The sequence below is a fragment of the Anomaloglossus baeobatrachus genome, chromosome 3 (assembly GCF_048569485.1).
Source record: "Anomaloglossus baeobatrachus isolate aAnoBae1 chromosome 3, aAnoBae1.hap1, whole genome shotgun sequence".
Lineage (NCBI taxonomy): Eukaryota > Metazoa > Chordata > Amphibia > Anura > Aromobatidae > Anomaloglossus > Anomaloglossus baeobatrachus.
Window position 1 is genome coordinate 255,036,888 of NC_134355.1, and position 16,174 is coordinate 255,053,061.

The 16,174-nt window shown below is 43.1% G+C and overlaps 1 protein-coding gene across 1 annotated transcript in view; it reads right to left on the reverse strand.

Annotated features, from left to right (window-relative positions):
- The window catches only part of FUCA2 (alpha-L-fucosidase 2), a 48,880-nt gene that overhangs the window by 21,144 nt on the left and 11,562 nt on the right, over nt 1-16,174 (reverse strand). The window contains exons 2-5 of the mRNA XM_075339805.1: nt 14,703-14,890; nt 3,376-3,715; nt 2,928-3,138; nt 1,283-1,473 (exon numbers count right to left, since the gene is read on the reverse strand). Coding sequence (XP_075195920.1) covers nt 1,283-1,473; nt 2,928-3,138; nt 3,376-3,715; nt 14,703-14,890 — 930 coding nt within the window. The remainder of the gene's footprint in view (nt 1-1,282; nt 1,474-2,927; nt 3,139-3,375; nt 3,716-14,702; nt 14,891-16,174) is intronic.

Genomic DNA, 16,174 nt, shown 5'->3' on the forward strand with positions numbered 1-16,174 from the left:
CAGCGCTGCGGGGCCCATCATCAATCCAGACCCCCATCATCAATCCAGAGGTCCAGTCCCTGCTGTATGCCCCTTGCACCCTTTGGGGTGATACCGCAGGGTGAATAGGAGGTGCCCAGGAAGGATTAGCCCCGCGTGCCAACCCGGGAGTGGTACCGTGGAATTGGACGGGGGAGAGGGCCCGACGACTCAAGCCTCTGTGACCCAGGGGAGTGGTACCCACACGGGCTGCGAGAGCTGAGGTAGAGAAACGATACCTGCAGAAAAAGAGAATTCCAACAGATGAGAGCGACGAGCGTCGCTGAGAAAAAAATGAAAAAATATACGCAAAAAATCAAGTGGCTGAAGGGGGCCCAGTCGGCCCACATCAGCCTCCTACGACACTAAGCAAAAAACTGATTGAGCCCGCCTCCGGCTCAGGGGTTATACTGCTGGGGAGGAGCTAACTTTTTCTGTTTACTTAGTGTAAGCCTCCTAGTGACAGCAGCATAACCCATGGTCCTGTGTCCCCCAATGAAACGATAGAGAAAAAACCTTTATTTTTGTGTCTAACTTTTTTTTTGAATGTGGTAAAATCAAACTAGACAAAAAAAATGACAGAATATAATGAATTTGGCCCTATATATTGAAATCTATTCAAATAGCTGGCCTGTAGTAGTCGGCAACTGAGGATGAATCTTCCTGTGGATTTGCATCCCAGTACAATGGTCATGGTTTCTATTTGTGGTTCTTATGCAACTATTTTCCCCTATTGACAATAATGGGGAAAAAGATGAGTTGTAAAGAATATTGGAGTTATATAAATCTCACTATAAAAACTGTGAATTGCAGAATTATTGCAGTGGCCAATTAGCAAATAAACTATGTCAGGTGGGGGAATTCATTAAGATTGGCATTTTATATGCCAATGTTTATGCAAATTCCCTGGAACTAAGATCCACCAGATTAATTACAAAAGATTCCTTTTCATAAATTTGGCACATCTCACCTGTGCGGGTCAGAAAATTAACTTCAGTCTTGATGTGGAGTGCCCTTCTGCTACAATTTACTCCACTTTCTGGTATAAATTATACCGTAGTAAATCTGACAGTGCCTCTCTTGCTAAGCTCTGTCCACTTTCAGAAAATAATTGGCGTTTAAGAACACCAAAAGTCACAATGTTTTGAGTGACATTTACAATCCAGTTTCCTGTCTTAAAGGTATCCTAAAATGGACACAATATAAATTGCTAAAGATGGTTTATGGTGAGCTAAATCAATAATTTAATAAACATGGCTCTTACCAAACTCCTGATGTCATTGAATCATTTTGAGCTCTCCAAGGTTTTGTGCTATAAATGGCTTCACCATTCACTTTCAGCCATTTTCCCATCTGTTTCAAACGTTCTTCAAATACTACAGGAATGCGACCGTCATGACTGGGACCAATATTCATCAGTAGGTTACCACCACATGATACAGTTTCCACTAACTCCTGTTAAAATGCAAGTAGCAATTACTTATCTATACATATAACACAAGCAAAAAAATAAATTCCTTTACTATGAGCTTAAATCACAAGTCAAAATCTCACAACCCTCTTAAACCATAAAACTATTAAAATGGGTGGGGTTATTTGTATTTCATTTCAAATAAATGATTTTTTTCGGTGTTTGTGTTATTTACTTTCACTTACAGGTTAGTAATGGGGGGTCTCATAGACCCTCCCCATTAATAATCTATGGCTTAGTGCAGCTGTGGGCTATTATTAACCCCTTATTACCCAGATTGCTACTGCACCAGGGCAATCAGAAAGAGATGGGTAAAGTGCTGGGATTGTCTCAATTAATCGACGAGGCGGCTCGCGGCTCTAATCCTAGGTGGCTACAGCCTGCTATTTTTAAGCTGGGGAAGAGGGTGGCCCAATATGCATGGGTCTCCCCATCCTGAGAATACCAGCCCCCAGCTGTCAGGAGGACTGCAAGCTCTTTTTTCTTTTTAATTATTTAATTTTAATTTTTTTTTTTTTTAAAAAAGTTGCATGCGGTTCCCCTTATTTTCATACACTGCCAAGATAAGCACACGGCTGGGGGCTGCAGCCAGTAGCTGTATGCTTTATCTGTGCTGAGTGTCATAATATGGGGGACCCTATGCTATATATTTTATTCCTTTATTTTTACTGTAGGATATATACCCGCAAATAGCTCCTGTGATTGGTTTCATGCAGACACACAGGTTGGCAGCGTGTCTGACTGCAACCAATCACAGATGTCAGTGGGCGGGAAAAGCAGTGCATATGCATGAGCCTAATGCATGGCCCTGGAAGTGAATGGGCAGCCGCGGGAGTAGATACAGCCACGCCAAAGCCTCAGTAAGTATGAAGCACTTGCTTCATACAATTTACAATTTGTAAAGCAATTTCACCTGAGTATGCCGATACTTCATAAATATTTGGATACACACAAAGGTTCTAAAGGAACATGCACTATTTGAGTTTTGGAGTTTAATTTTGGCTGCAATTGATTGTGGTCACCATGGTGCATCCACAAATTCCACAAAGTGCCAAGACAGCAGAAATTCGCCATAAGTGACCCCATTTTGGAAACTACATTCCAAAGAGAAATTCATCTAGAGGTATAGCAACCTTTTTGGACCCACAAGTGCTTCACAAAGAAAATCACCAACTACTCAGTGTGCATGTGGCCTTACATGTACATTTTGTTACAGTTTTGCCATGGATTTATCTTCCACATCAAAAATCGGCACTATAGGTAAAATTATGCATGGAAATATTTTCCTACATTTAGATCTGATATCTCATCTACTTAGCCTGTACAATAATATTCAGCGAATTACCGCATGTATATACACAACATGTGCATGTAACCTTAAAGTGTACATGCCTGTCAATCATGGTACAATTTTGCTTTTATTTAGACTTAATCCTACCTGTACAAGTTCTTCAATTGTCAGTAATTCAGATATTAATGCATTCCTCCGATATCCCCAGGAGCGCTTATCAATTGTCATACAGTTCTCCCATTTGTGAGGTAGTAGGTGGCCAGGGTTATAGCGGTCACTACACGTGTAAAATCCACCATGCTTACACATGCAACCAGTTCCCCATCGGTCATTAGTTACTACGACATCTTTAACTGGGCTGAAATGGTTGAAGGATGCAAAGAGATGTATGAAATTTCAAATACTTAACAATAAACTAATATACGACACTTCATAGCTTTATGCTGAGAGCTTTTGGCTATTTCCTTACATTCCAGTATTATTAATGGAGAATATACAACATTCTCAGTAACAGTGGAGGTCCAAGATTTTGGATAATATTTCTAACAAATTGTACAAAAATCATTATTCGGACTAAACACAAGATTCAACTTGCCTTTCATTGTAGAGCCAAGCCAGAAAGTCAGTGCTGTTCCAGTAGGTACTTGGGGCTTCACCATCTCCATCTGACCATAGAATTTCTGGTTTATATTTTAGTACAATCTCAAACAATTCAGGCAACGATTTACTAGCTGGAAAAAAGCGTGTTTGGAAAGAATTCTGCTTATCAGTAATAAAAAGAGGGTTGAACCACTCAAAAAGAGAGTGGTAAAGTCCAAAGTGCAAATCTGTATTTTGTCGGATGGCATCTGCAAGCTCACCAACAAGGTCACGCTTCGATCCCACATCCACGGAGTTCCAGTTCCAAGAAAATTTGGAGCCCCATAGGGTGTAACCTTTAACAAAAATACTGATTACTGACATTTGTCACATATGGAGACATCTATACTTACCATGGTCTATGTAAAGCTAAATTTCAAGGGTACTCCAGCAGGATAAAAAAAAGATTTTACTGGCCTTACTCTTGTAAACTATAAAGATGAAATGCACAGTGCAGTCCTGTATCCTTACAATACCTGTAATTCAGTGTGTCACAGGAGCTGCTTTTCACTGCTCCCCCTCCCCTCTGGGACATTACATCACATATCAGGGGGTGTGGCCTGTTCCATGCTGTAACAGCCAGCCTCCTGATAATATCTGCTTCTGTTCTGGTCCAGAGCAGTTGGCATGGTGTGGTGTGACCACTTCCCCAGTTCTCCGACTGCACGTAGGCAGATATTATCAGGGGGCTGGCTGTTAACCACATGGAGCAGGCCACACCCCCTGATGTGTGCTGTAATGTTCCAGAGGGGAGGGGAAGCAGTAAAGAGCAGCTCCAGTGTCACACTGAATTGCAGAGATATTGTAAGGATATAGGATTGCACTGTGCATCCCATCTTTATAGTTTGAGTGCAAGGCCATAGGAAGAATTTTTTAATCTCCCCAGATTACACCTTTTAAGTGGAGCTCATTAAGAAATGTACCAGACGTAACCAGAAGGTAAGAGCAACAACTGTTTACTGCTTCTACCTCATTAATTTCCCACTACTCCTTTCACCATGCTTACATACGTCCTTTCAGTTATTGCTTCTCTAATCCTTCCTCTTCTTCGCTATCTCCAAACCCCATCACTCTTCAAAAAATAATCTCAATAGCTCACCTTCCCTCTTACCCCCACCACCTGATGAATTCTGCTGACCTTGGTTCTACAGATCTTTCCTACTAACACACAAAACAAGCCAAAAATCCTCCTCTCACTTGTTTACTCGCTTTGCTTCTCCTCACTGCTGGCGATATATCTCCCCATCCTGAACCTCTACAGCTGATAACCCCCATTATGTCTTCCTTTTACCACTCCCACCTACTAAAAACTACTGCAATCTCTCCAACATACAGCATGTGAAATAAGTATTGAATGAATATGTCACCAATTTTATAAGTAAATATACACTCCCTGAAAGAAATTCTGTCGCGTAGCCATGTTATGTAAATAAAAGCTTATAACCAGACTTTAAATTCATCCATTGGTTTTATAATTTACTCTTTTGAAAGCTGAAACCCTCCCAAATTTGGTTTAGGTTATGAAAATAAAGTTGCTGCAAAGCTGAAATATTGATCATTTAATGAACACAGAAAGGTCAGATTTTGGCAAGACAAAAGTTTTGTCGCCTTGTCATATAATGCACCCAAATCCTAGTTTACATCCTCACCTGTGTTCACTAAATGATTGGTTAATTAGTGGGTGTGTATAAAAAGAACCCCAGACCTTCACTTGAACTGCAATTTGACCTCTGACAACATGGCAAAAATCCACCCTGCGACCAAAGCCTTGATTATCAAGAAGCTAAAGACCTAATCCACTGTAGATGTGGCTGGCACCTTTAATGTGTTTCAGCGTCAAATACAAAAAATTAAAAAAAGATTTGAAGAGACTGGAGATGTTTTTGACAAGCCCAGGTCCAGCAGACCCCGCAAGACAACTGCTCAGGAGGAACGTCTGTTGGTTAAAAAATCAGAAGCCAGCCCCTCTTCCACTGCTGCAGAGCTCCAAAAGGCCTGGTCACCTCAAGTCCCTGTGTCAACTAGAACAGTTTGTAGGATTCTGTCACGAAATGGCCTCCATGGTCGAATCAGTGCCCAGAAGCCAGTACTAAACAAAAGGCAATTAAAAAACCGTGTGGCATTTGCCAAGTCCCACAGCCTGCTAAACAGATGGACACTGTAAAAGTGGCAGAAGGTGGATTTCTCTGATGAATCTTCAGTTGAATTACACCACAGCCACCGCAAATACTGCAGGAGACCTACTGGAGCCCGTATGGATCCAAAATACACCCAGAAAACAGTTACGTTTGGTGGTGGAAAGATCATGGTCTGGGGTTACATTCAGTATGGGGGTGTGCAAAACATTTGCAAGGTTGAAGGCAATATCAATAGCCTAAAATATCAAGAAGTATTAGCTACCTCTTACATTCCCAATCATAAAAGGGGTCAAATTCTGCAGCAGGACGGTGCTCCATCTCCTACATCCATCTCTACAACAAAGTTTCTCCTGGCAAAGAAGATCAAGGTGCTCAAGGACTGGCCAGCCAGTCACCAGACATGAACATCATTGAGCATGTTTGGGATAGGATGAAAGAGGAAACTTGGAAGACAAAACCAAAGAATCTAGATCAGACCTGGGCAAGGGGCGGCCCGCGGGCCACATCCGGCCCGCCTACTCTCTGTGACCGGCCCGCCCGTCTTCAGCCGGTGCAGTGGAGCCGGGCTGCAGCGTGCCGAGCAGGGAGAGATCCTGTGCAGGTCCGCACAGTCAGTGCAGGCAGCGGAACGCAGGAGTCTTTCCTCTATTCCCTGCCGGCACTAATTGTCAGTGACACACGCGCGCGCTCTGACGTTGTCAGTACTGCGCTGCGTGTGTAATTTCAAAAGTTCCCGCCCGGCAGGAGAAGAAGCAGCACAGCAGACAGAATAATTCATCTTGCAGGACCTGCGATGATGTCACGCCCATGTGACTGTGTGGGAGGAGACACAGGATGCCGGGCAGAAAGCAAAGATACTGAATCCTGAATGAGATGTGGACACATGATGACTGGTAATGAGAAAAGAGGGGACATGAGGGGGAGGGGGGCTGCAGGGTGAGTGCATATGAGGGAAGATGGAGTTGCAGGGTGAGTGGCATATGTGGGAAGATGGAGTTGCAGGGTGAGTGGCATATGAGGGAAGATGGAGTTGCAGAGTGAGTGAAAATGAGGGAAGATGGAGTTGCAGGGTGAGTGGCATATGAGGGAAGATGGAGTTGCAGGGTGAGTGGCATATGTGGGAAGATGGAGTTGCAGGGTGAGTGGTTTATGAGGGAAGATGAAGTTGTAGGGTGAGTGGCATATGTGGGAAGATGGAGTTGCAGGGTGAGAGGCATATGAGAGAAGATGGAGTTGCAGGGTGAGTGCATATGAGGGAAGATGGAGTTGCAGGGTGAGTGGCATATGAGGGAAGATGGAGTTGCAGGGTGAGTGGCATATGTGGGAAGATGGAGTTGCAGGGTGAGTGGCATATGAGGGAAGATGGAGTTGCAGGGTGAGTGGCATATGAGGGAAGATGGAGTTGCAGGGTGAGTGGCATATGAGGGAAGATGGATTTGCAGGGTGAGTGGCATATGAGGGAAGATGGAGTTGTAGGGTGAGTGGCATATGAGGGAAGATGGAGTTGCAGGGTGAGTGGCATATGAGGGAAGATGGAGTTGCAGGGTGAGTGCATATGAGGGAAGATGGAGTTGCAGGGTGAGTGGCATATGAGGGAAGATGGAGTTGCAGGGTGAGTGGCATATGTGGGAAGATGGAGTTGCAGGGTGAGTGGCATATGAGGGAAGATGGAGTTGCAGGGTGAGTGGCATATGTGGGAAGATGGAGTTGCAGGGTGAGTGGCATATGTGGGAAGATGAAGTTGCAGGGTGAGTATTATATGAGGGAAGATGGAGTTGCAGGGTGAGTGGCATATGTGGGAAGATGGAGTTGCAGGGTGAGTGGCATATGTGGGAAGATGGAGTTGCAGGGTGAGTGGCATATGAGGGAAGATGGAGTTGCAGGGTGAGTGGCATATGAGGGAAGATGGAGTTGCAGGGTGAGTGGCATACGTGGGAAGATGGAGTTGCAGGGTGAGTGGCATATGAGGGAAGATGGAGTTGCTGGGTGAGTGGCATATGAGGGAAGATGGAGTTGCAGGGTGAGTGGCATATGAGGGAAGATGGAGTTGCAGGGTGAGTGGCATATGTGGGAAGATGGAGTTGCAGGGTGAGTGGCATATGTGGGAAGATGGAGTTGCAGGGTGAGTGGCATATGTGGGAAGATGGAGTTGCAGGGTGAGTGGCATATGAGGGAAGATGGAGTTGCAGGGTGAGTGGCATATGAGGGAAGATGGAGTTGCAGGGTGAGTGGCATATGTGGGAAGATGGAGTTGCAGGGTGAGTGGCATATGAGGGAAGATGGAGTAGCAGGGTGAGTGGCATATGAGGGAAGATGGAGTTGCAGGGTGAGTGCATATGAGGGAAGATGGAGTTGCAGGGTGAGTGGCATATGAGGGAAGATGGAGTTGCAGGGTGAGTGGCATATGTGGGAAGATGGAGTTGCAGGGTGAGTGGCATATGAGGGAAGATGGAGTTGCAGGGTGAGTGGCATATGTGGGAAGATGGAGTTGCAGGGTGAGTGGCATATGTGGGAAGATGAAGTTGCAGGGTGAGTGATATATGAGGGAAGATGGAGTTGCAGGGTGAGTGGCATATGTGGGAAGATGGAGTTGCAGGGTGAGTGGCATATGTGGGTAGATGGAGTTGCAGGGTGAGTGGCATATGAGGGAAGATGGATTTGCAGGGTGAGTGGCATACGAGGGAAGATGGAGTTGCAGGGTGAGTGGCATACGTGGGAAGATGGAGTTGCAGGGTGAGTGGCATATGAGGGAAGATGGAGTTGCAGGGTGAGTGGCATATGAGGGAAGATGGAGTTGCAGGGTGAGTGGCATATGAGGGAAGATGGAGTTGCAGGGTGAGTGGCATATGTGGGAAGATGGAGTTGCAGGGTGAGTGGCATATGTGGGAAGATGGAGTTGCAGGGTGAGTGGCATATGTGGGAAGATGGAGTTGCAGGGTGAGTGGCATATGAGGGAAGATGGAGTTGCAGGGTGAGTGGCATATGAGGGAAGATGGAGTTGCAGGGTGAGTGGCATATGAGGGAAGATGGAGTTGCAGGGTAAGTGGCATATGTGGGAAGATGGAGTTGCAGGGTGAGTGGCATATGAGGGAAGATGGAGTTGCAGGGTGAGTGGCATATGAGGGAAGATGGAGTTGCAGGGTGAGTGGCATATGAGGGAAGATGGAGTTGCAGGGTGAGTGGCATATGTGGGAAGATGGAGTTGCAGGGTGAGTGGCATATGTGGGAAGATGGAGTTGCAGGGTGAGTGGCATACAGTGCCTACAAGTAGTATTCAACCCCCTGCAGATTTAGCAGGTTTGATAAGATTCAAATAAGTTAGAGCCTGCAAACTTCAAACAAGAGCAGGATTTATTAACAGATGCATAAATCTTACAAACCAACAAGTTATGTTGCTCAGTTAAATTTTAATAAATTTTCAACATAAAAGTGTGGGTCAATTATTATTCAACCCCTAGGTTTAATATTTTGTGGAATAACCCTTGTTTGCAATAACAGCTAATAATCGTCTTTTATAAGACCTGATCAGGCCGGCACAGGTCTCTGGAGTTATCTTGGCCCACTCCTCCATGCAGATCTTCTCCAAGTTATCTAGGTTCTTTGGGTGTCTCATGTGGACTTTAATCTTGAGCTCCTTCCACAAGTTTTCAATTGGGTTAAGGTCAGGAGACTGACTAGGCCACTGCAACACCTTGATTTTTTCCCTCTTGAACCAGGCCTTGGTTTTCTTGGCTGTGCGCTTTGGGTCGTTGTCTCATTGGAAGATGAAATGACGACCCATCTTAAGATCCTTGATGGAGGAGCGGAGGTTCTTGGCCAAAATCTCCAGGTAGGCCGTGCTATCTATCTTCCCATGGATGTGGACCAGATGGCCAGGCCCCTTGGCTGAGAAATAGCCCCACAGCATGATGCTGCCACCACCATGCTTGACTGTAGGGATGGTATTCTTGGGGTCGTATGCAGTGCCATCCAGTCTCCAAACGTCACGTGTGTGGTTGGCACCAAAGATCTCGATCTTGGTCTCATCAGACCAGAGAACCTTGAACCAGTCTGTCTCAGAGTCCTCCAAGTGATCATGAGCAAACTGTAGACGAGCCTTGACATGACGCTTTGAAAGTAAAGGTACCTTACGGGCTCGTCTGGAACGAAGACCATTGCGGTGGAGTACGTTACTTATGGTATTGACTGAAACCAATGTGCCCACTGCCATGAGATCTTCCCGGAGCTCCTTCCTTGTTGTCCTTGGGTTAGCCTTGACTCTTCGGACAAGCCTGGCCTCGGCGCGGGTGGAAACTTTCAAAGGCTGTCCAGGCCGTGGAAGGCTAACAGTAGTTCCATAAGCCTTCCACTTCCGGATGATGCTCCCAACAGTGGAGACAGGTAGGCCCAACTCCTTGGAAAGGGTTTTGTACCCCTTGCCAGCCTTGTGACCCTCCACGATCTTGTCTCTGATGGCCTTGGAATGCTCCTTTGTCTTTCCCATGTTGACCAAGTATGAGTGCTGTTCACAAGTTTGGGGAGGGTCCTAATTTGTCAGAAAAGGCTGGAAAAAGAGATAATTAATCCAAACATGGGAAGCTCATTGTTCTTTGTGCCTGAAATACTTCTTAATACTTTAGGGGAACCAAACAGAATTCTTGTGGTTTGAGGGGTTGAATAATAAATGACCCTCTGAATAAACTTTTCACGATTTAAAAAAAAAATAAAAAAAGAAATAACATTCTTTTTTGCTGCAGTGCATTTCACACTTCCAGGCTGATCTACAGTCCAAATGTCACAATGCCAAGTTAATTCCGAATGTGTAAACCTGCTAAATCTGCAGGGGGTTGAATACTACTTGTAGGCACTGTATGTGGGAAGATGGAGTTGCAGGGTGTGTGACATATGGGGGTGTAGTGTGTGTGATATGGGGGTGCAGGCTGTATGGGGAGCAGGGTGTGTGACATATGGGGGTGTAGTGTGTGTGATATGGGGGTGCAGGCTGTATGGGGAGCAGGGTGTGTGACATATGGGGGTGTAGTGTGTGTGATATGGGGGTGCAGGCTGTATGGGGAGCAGGATGTGTGACATATGGGGGTGTAGTATATTACAGGTGTGCTATATGGAGGTGTATATAGTGGTGTAGTATATGGGGTATAGTGATGTAGTATATTACAGGTGTACCATATGGAGGCGTAGTATATTACAGGTGTGCTATATGGAGGTGTATATTACAGGTGTGCTCTATGGAGGTGTAGTATATTACAGGTGTGCTATATGGAGGTGTAGTATATTACAGGTGTGCTATATAGGGGTGTAGTGATGTAGTATATTACAGGTGTGCTATATGGAGGTGTAGTATATTACAGGTGTGCTATATGGAGGTGTAGTATATTACAGGTGTACTATATGGGGGTGTACTATATTACAGGTGTAGTATATGGGGTGTAGTGATGTAGTATATTACAGGTGTACTATATGGAGTTGTAGTATATTACAGGTGTACTATATGGAGGTGTAGTATATTACAGGTGTAGTATATTACAGGTGTACTATATGGAGGTGTACTATATTACAGGTGTACTATATGGGGGTGTACTATATTACAGGTGTACTATATGGAGGTGTAGTATATTACAGGTGTACTATATGGGGGTGTACTATATTACAGGTGTAGTATATGGGGTGTAGTGATGTAGTATATTACAGGTGTACTATATGGAGGTGTAGTATATTACAGGTGTGCTATATGGAGGTGTAGTATATTACAGGTGTACTATATGGAGGTGTACTATATTACAGGTGTAGTATATGGGGTGTAGTGATGTAGTATATTACAGGTGTAGTATATAGGGGTGTAATGATGTAGTATATCGGAGGTGTATTATATAGTGGTGTAGTATAATACAGGTGTATATGGGGGTGTAGTATATTACAGGTATATGGAGGGAGTGTAGTATAATACAGGTGTAGTATATAGGGGTGTAGTGGTGTAGTTTATTACAGGTGTAGTATATGGAGGGGGTGTAGTATATTGGGTAGAACTGAGGTAATTATATTAGTCCGGCCCTCTAAACCAATCCCAATTTCTCATGCGGCCCCATGGGAAAATTAATTGCCCACCCCTGATCTAGATGAACTCTGGGAGGCATGTAAGACTGCATTCTTTGCTATTGCTGATGACTACATCAATGAATTGTATGAATCATTGTTGAACCGCGTGGATGCAGCCCTTCAAGCTCATGGAAGTCACACAAAATATTAAATACAGCTCTACTAGCACCCCAACTTCATTCACCAATGTTATGCAACATATCTTTGTATTAGAAGTTATTTGTTTGAATTTCACATTACCTTCTGTGGGCGACAAGACTTTTGTCCTGCCAAAATCTGATCTTTCTAATTATCAATATTTCAGCTTTGCAGCAACTTTATTTTCATAACCTAAACCAAATTTGTGAGGGTTTCAGCTTTCTAAATTGTAATTTATGAAACCAATGGATGAATATAAAGTCAGGTTATAAGCTTTTATTTACATAACATGGATGAGCGACAGAGCTTTTGTCAGGGAGTGTATTTCTAAAGGTGTTATTGACATGAATTTTTCACCGAATGTTAACAAATCCAATCTACAGGGACAAAGAAAGCAAACCATAGATGTCCATAAATTAAGTTATGTGTCATAATGAGAAATGACGTACGGAAAAAGTATTGAACACATTAAGAAAGAGAGGTCCAAAAATGACGGAAAGCCATGACTACAGTTGAAATCTATCAGTAATTAGAAATCAATCCTGCCACTTAGTTAAAAATAATATCAGCTGGTTCAAGTGATGGCCTATGTCTCGTTACCAAAGTGCCATTCAAGAAATATCCCATGATGGGTAAAACCAATGACCTGCCTCAAGACCTTCGCAAAACATACTGATGGCATTGGTTACAGAAGAAATTCTAAACTACTGAATGTCCCAGTGAGCAGTGTTGGGGCTATAATCCAGAAATGGAAAGAACAACATTTCACCATGACCAGGTGCTCTCCACAAGATTTCAGACAAAGGAGTGAAACTAATTATCAGAAGAGTTGTTCATAATCCAAGAATCCAAGAATGTGGACATCTAAAGAATAACCTGGAATCAGAAGGTACAATTATTTTAAAGAAAGCAATAAGTAATGTACTCAACCTCCATGGCCTATATGCACACTCACAATGCAAGACTCCATTGCTGAACAAAAGGCATGTTCAGGAGCTCTTAACGTTTGCTCAACAACAGTTAGACAAGCCTGTGTAATACTAGGAGAATATAGTTTGTTCAGATGAAACAAAAAATTTACTCTTTGGATGCCATAATACACACCAAGTTTAGAGGCCAAAAGACACTGCATATCACCCCAAAAACACAATACCAACAATAAAGTTTGGAAAAAACTAAAGCTCAGAGATCATCGAAGAAGCCCACAGAACCTTCAGGATTTGAAGAGTGTTTGTGTGGAAGGGTGGGTCAAAATCACACTTGAGCAATGCATGCAACTAGTTTCTCTATACAAGAGGCATCTTGAAGCTGTCATCACCTACAGAGGATTTTATATGAAGTATTAAATAAATTTCAGTAAGCATGTTCAATACTTTTTCCCTGTGTCAGTTCTAATTGTTACTAGAGATGGGCGAACCCGCAGATGTTCAGGTTCGGTAGCTTCAAGACTGCGCTTGGAGGCTAAACCCCATATAAGTCTATGTGGACCCAAACATTATGCTGTAAAATGGTGGTAGAAAGGGCTAGAGGGGATTATAGCAGGATAGTTATACTTACTGAGTCTCCCGCGCGTTTATAACACTGCTTCTGGGTACGCTCATTAACCTTCATACATATAAACTGCTTCCCCTGCCCACCGTCAGTCCCGAGGTCTGTGATTGATTGCAGTCAGACCACGCCCTCACCTTGTGTGACAGTGTCTGTGATTGGTTGGAATTACACACACTGTCTGCATCCCTTTGGTGGTGTAAAAATAGATTAATAAATTGGTGTAGGGTTCTCCCCATTTTGTGCTATAGGGCTTAGTGGCAGCTGTGAGTTGTCATTAACCCCTAATAATACCCCAATAGCCATCGCACCAGGGTAAAGTGCCGGAATTGTTGCATCCAATGGATGCGACAATTCTGGGCCGCTGCCGGCTGCTAATTTTAGAGTGTGGGAGGCCCAATAATCATGGGCTTCCAGTGCGTGAGAATACCAGCGACCTGATGTGGGCTTTTTCAGACTGGGTATCAAAATTGGTGGGGACCGCACACAGTATTTTAAAAGATTTATTTAAATAAGTAGAAAAAAAAGCTTACTTATTTTGATACACAGCCAAAGTAACCACACGGCACGGAGCTGCAGCCTGTAGCCATATGCTTTATCTGCACTGGGTATCACAATACTCCATACCAATTTATTTATTTTTACACCACTTTAAGGACGTAGACAAAGTGTGTGATTCCAACTAAACACAGTCGTTGTCACACAGGGTGGGGACACGGTCTGAGTGCAACCAATCACAGATGGCAGGACTAAAAATGGGCTAGGAAAGCTGAATATGTATGAGGGTTAATAAGCAGACCTGGAAGTAGTGTTACAGCCGCGCAGGAAACTCAGTAAGTATAACAGTCCTGCTTTATTCCTTATTTTCTTTCTTTTTTCTTTTATTTTTTTATCCGGGTGGCCGAACCTGAACAGTAATATGGACTTCCCTGAAAAGTCCGTGTTTGGGGCCTGAGCACAGATACTAGGTATCCAGTATGGAAACTGAACTTTACAGTTCGAATTCGTCCATCACTAATTATTACACATCACTAAATGTTTGGACATCTCTGGTTTGATTGTTTTTCCTGTGTGGATTGGATGAGTTAACAACATACGGTGAGAAATTCATATCAATAACACCTTTATAAATATATTTCACACATTTTTCTGGAAGATCTTCCGTAAAAATGACAATAACAAAAAGGGTTATATAAGGATATATTAAGGTATTGCATAAACAGGTGTAGTGCTGCTTACATAACCTGCATGGGATTACACCCCCTCCCTGATGCTGCATACATTTTTTTACGACATTATGTTGCACAGAATGTATTGGAAACTGTCTACAAAAATGAAGCAAAAATAGCAAACCTTCAATATTTACCTTCATGATGTTTTGAGGTGAGGACAACATACTTGGCACCTGACTCTTTTAGAATGTTTGCCCATTGCTGTGGGTCATAGAACTCTGCAGTAAATTGAGGCCCAAAGTCTTCATAGCGGAAGCCAGGGGGGTAATTATTTGACATAAATTTGACATAAGGGTCTAACTTACGTCCCTGCCAGTACCACCTAAAAATAAAGAACATATATAATATTTGGACTTGGTTTTTAAAGTATACAGCTAGAAGTCTAACATTAGTTTAGAATCAACTTTTAACACTATACTATAATTACTTACAGAATTAGTGGAGAGTGCTTTAAGTTTAGTGTATAGTAGCTTATGCATAGGTCATCAGTAGCAAATCATTAGGGGTCTGACACCCACTAACCAGCTGTTTTCAGGTTCAGGGAGGACCGTAATTAGCCAGTGTAAGGAGTAGAGCACCAAGGCTCAGTACACTGTGAAGTGCCATATTACTGCAGCTCGGCTCACACTGAAGTGAATGTACCCACTAGTGACTACTCAGTATACAGAGTTATGCTCTTCCAGCTCAATACTCCTGGCTCCTGTTGGAGCTGAAATAGCATATCAAGCAGACACAGGTCTGATGCTGTTATTCTATCCTTAGGGTATATATTTTATTCCTGCTGCTCCCTTAAGTAATCCAGCTTTTGGGGTTTTTGTTTGGTTTTTTTTTAGAAATTTACCACACGGTTCCAGAAATATGATCACTTCCATTTAATGCTAATTGTATGGTCTTTACCAAGGGGGCATAGCTCCAAGGATTCTCTGATGTGTTTCTTTGGGCTGTCTGCATTATTTTACCCTGCGGGTCACACCCCCTTGTAAAGACGATAAATTTTAGCACTTGCTATTATGGCCAATATCTCCAAACCATATGATGGATGTAAACAGAAAATAAAATTGGAATATTCAGGGGATTGCTAGGATCAAATAAGAGCAAGAAATGTCTACTTCTGACAGGTCTTCTTTTATTAAAAGGCACAAATTCACCATTTATAAACACGGCAATAGGAATCTAACAGTAGACAAGTGTATTGATCCTGTAACAGCCAACAGAAAGCAACTCCGGGCTGCTAGAACAGGAACACAGAAGATATTCAGTACATTTTATAGTAGTTTTTGAGGATAAAACAGAGCACCCTAGACCTAGGGCATTACAGTCATATGAAAATGTTTGGGCACCCCTATTAATGTTAACCTATTTTCTTTATAACAATTTTTGCAACAGCTATTTCAGTTTCATATATGTAATAACTGATGGACTCAGTAATATTTCTGGATTGAAATGAGGTTTATTGTACTAACAGAAAATGTGCAATCCGCATTTAAACAAAATTTGGCAGGTGCAAATGTATGTGCACCCTTATCAATTTCTTGATTTGAACACTCCTAACTACTTTTTACTGACTTACTGAAGCACTAAATTGGTTTTGTAACCTCATTGAGCT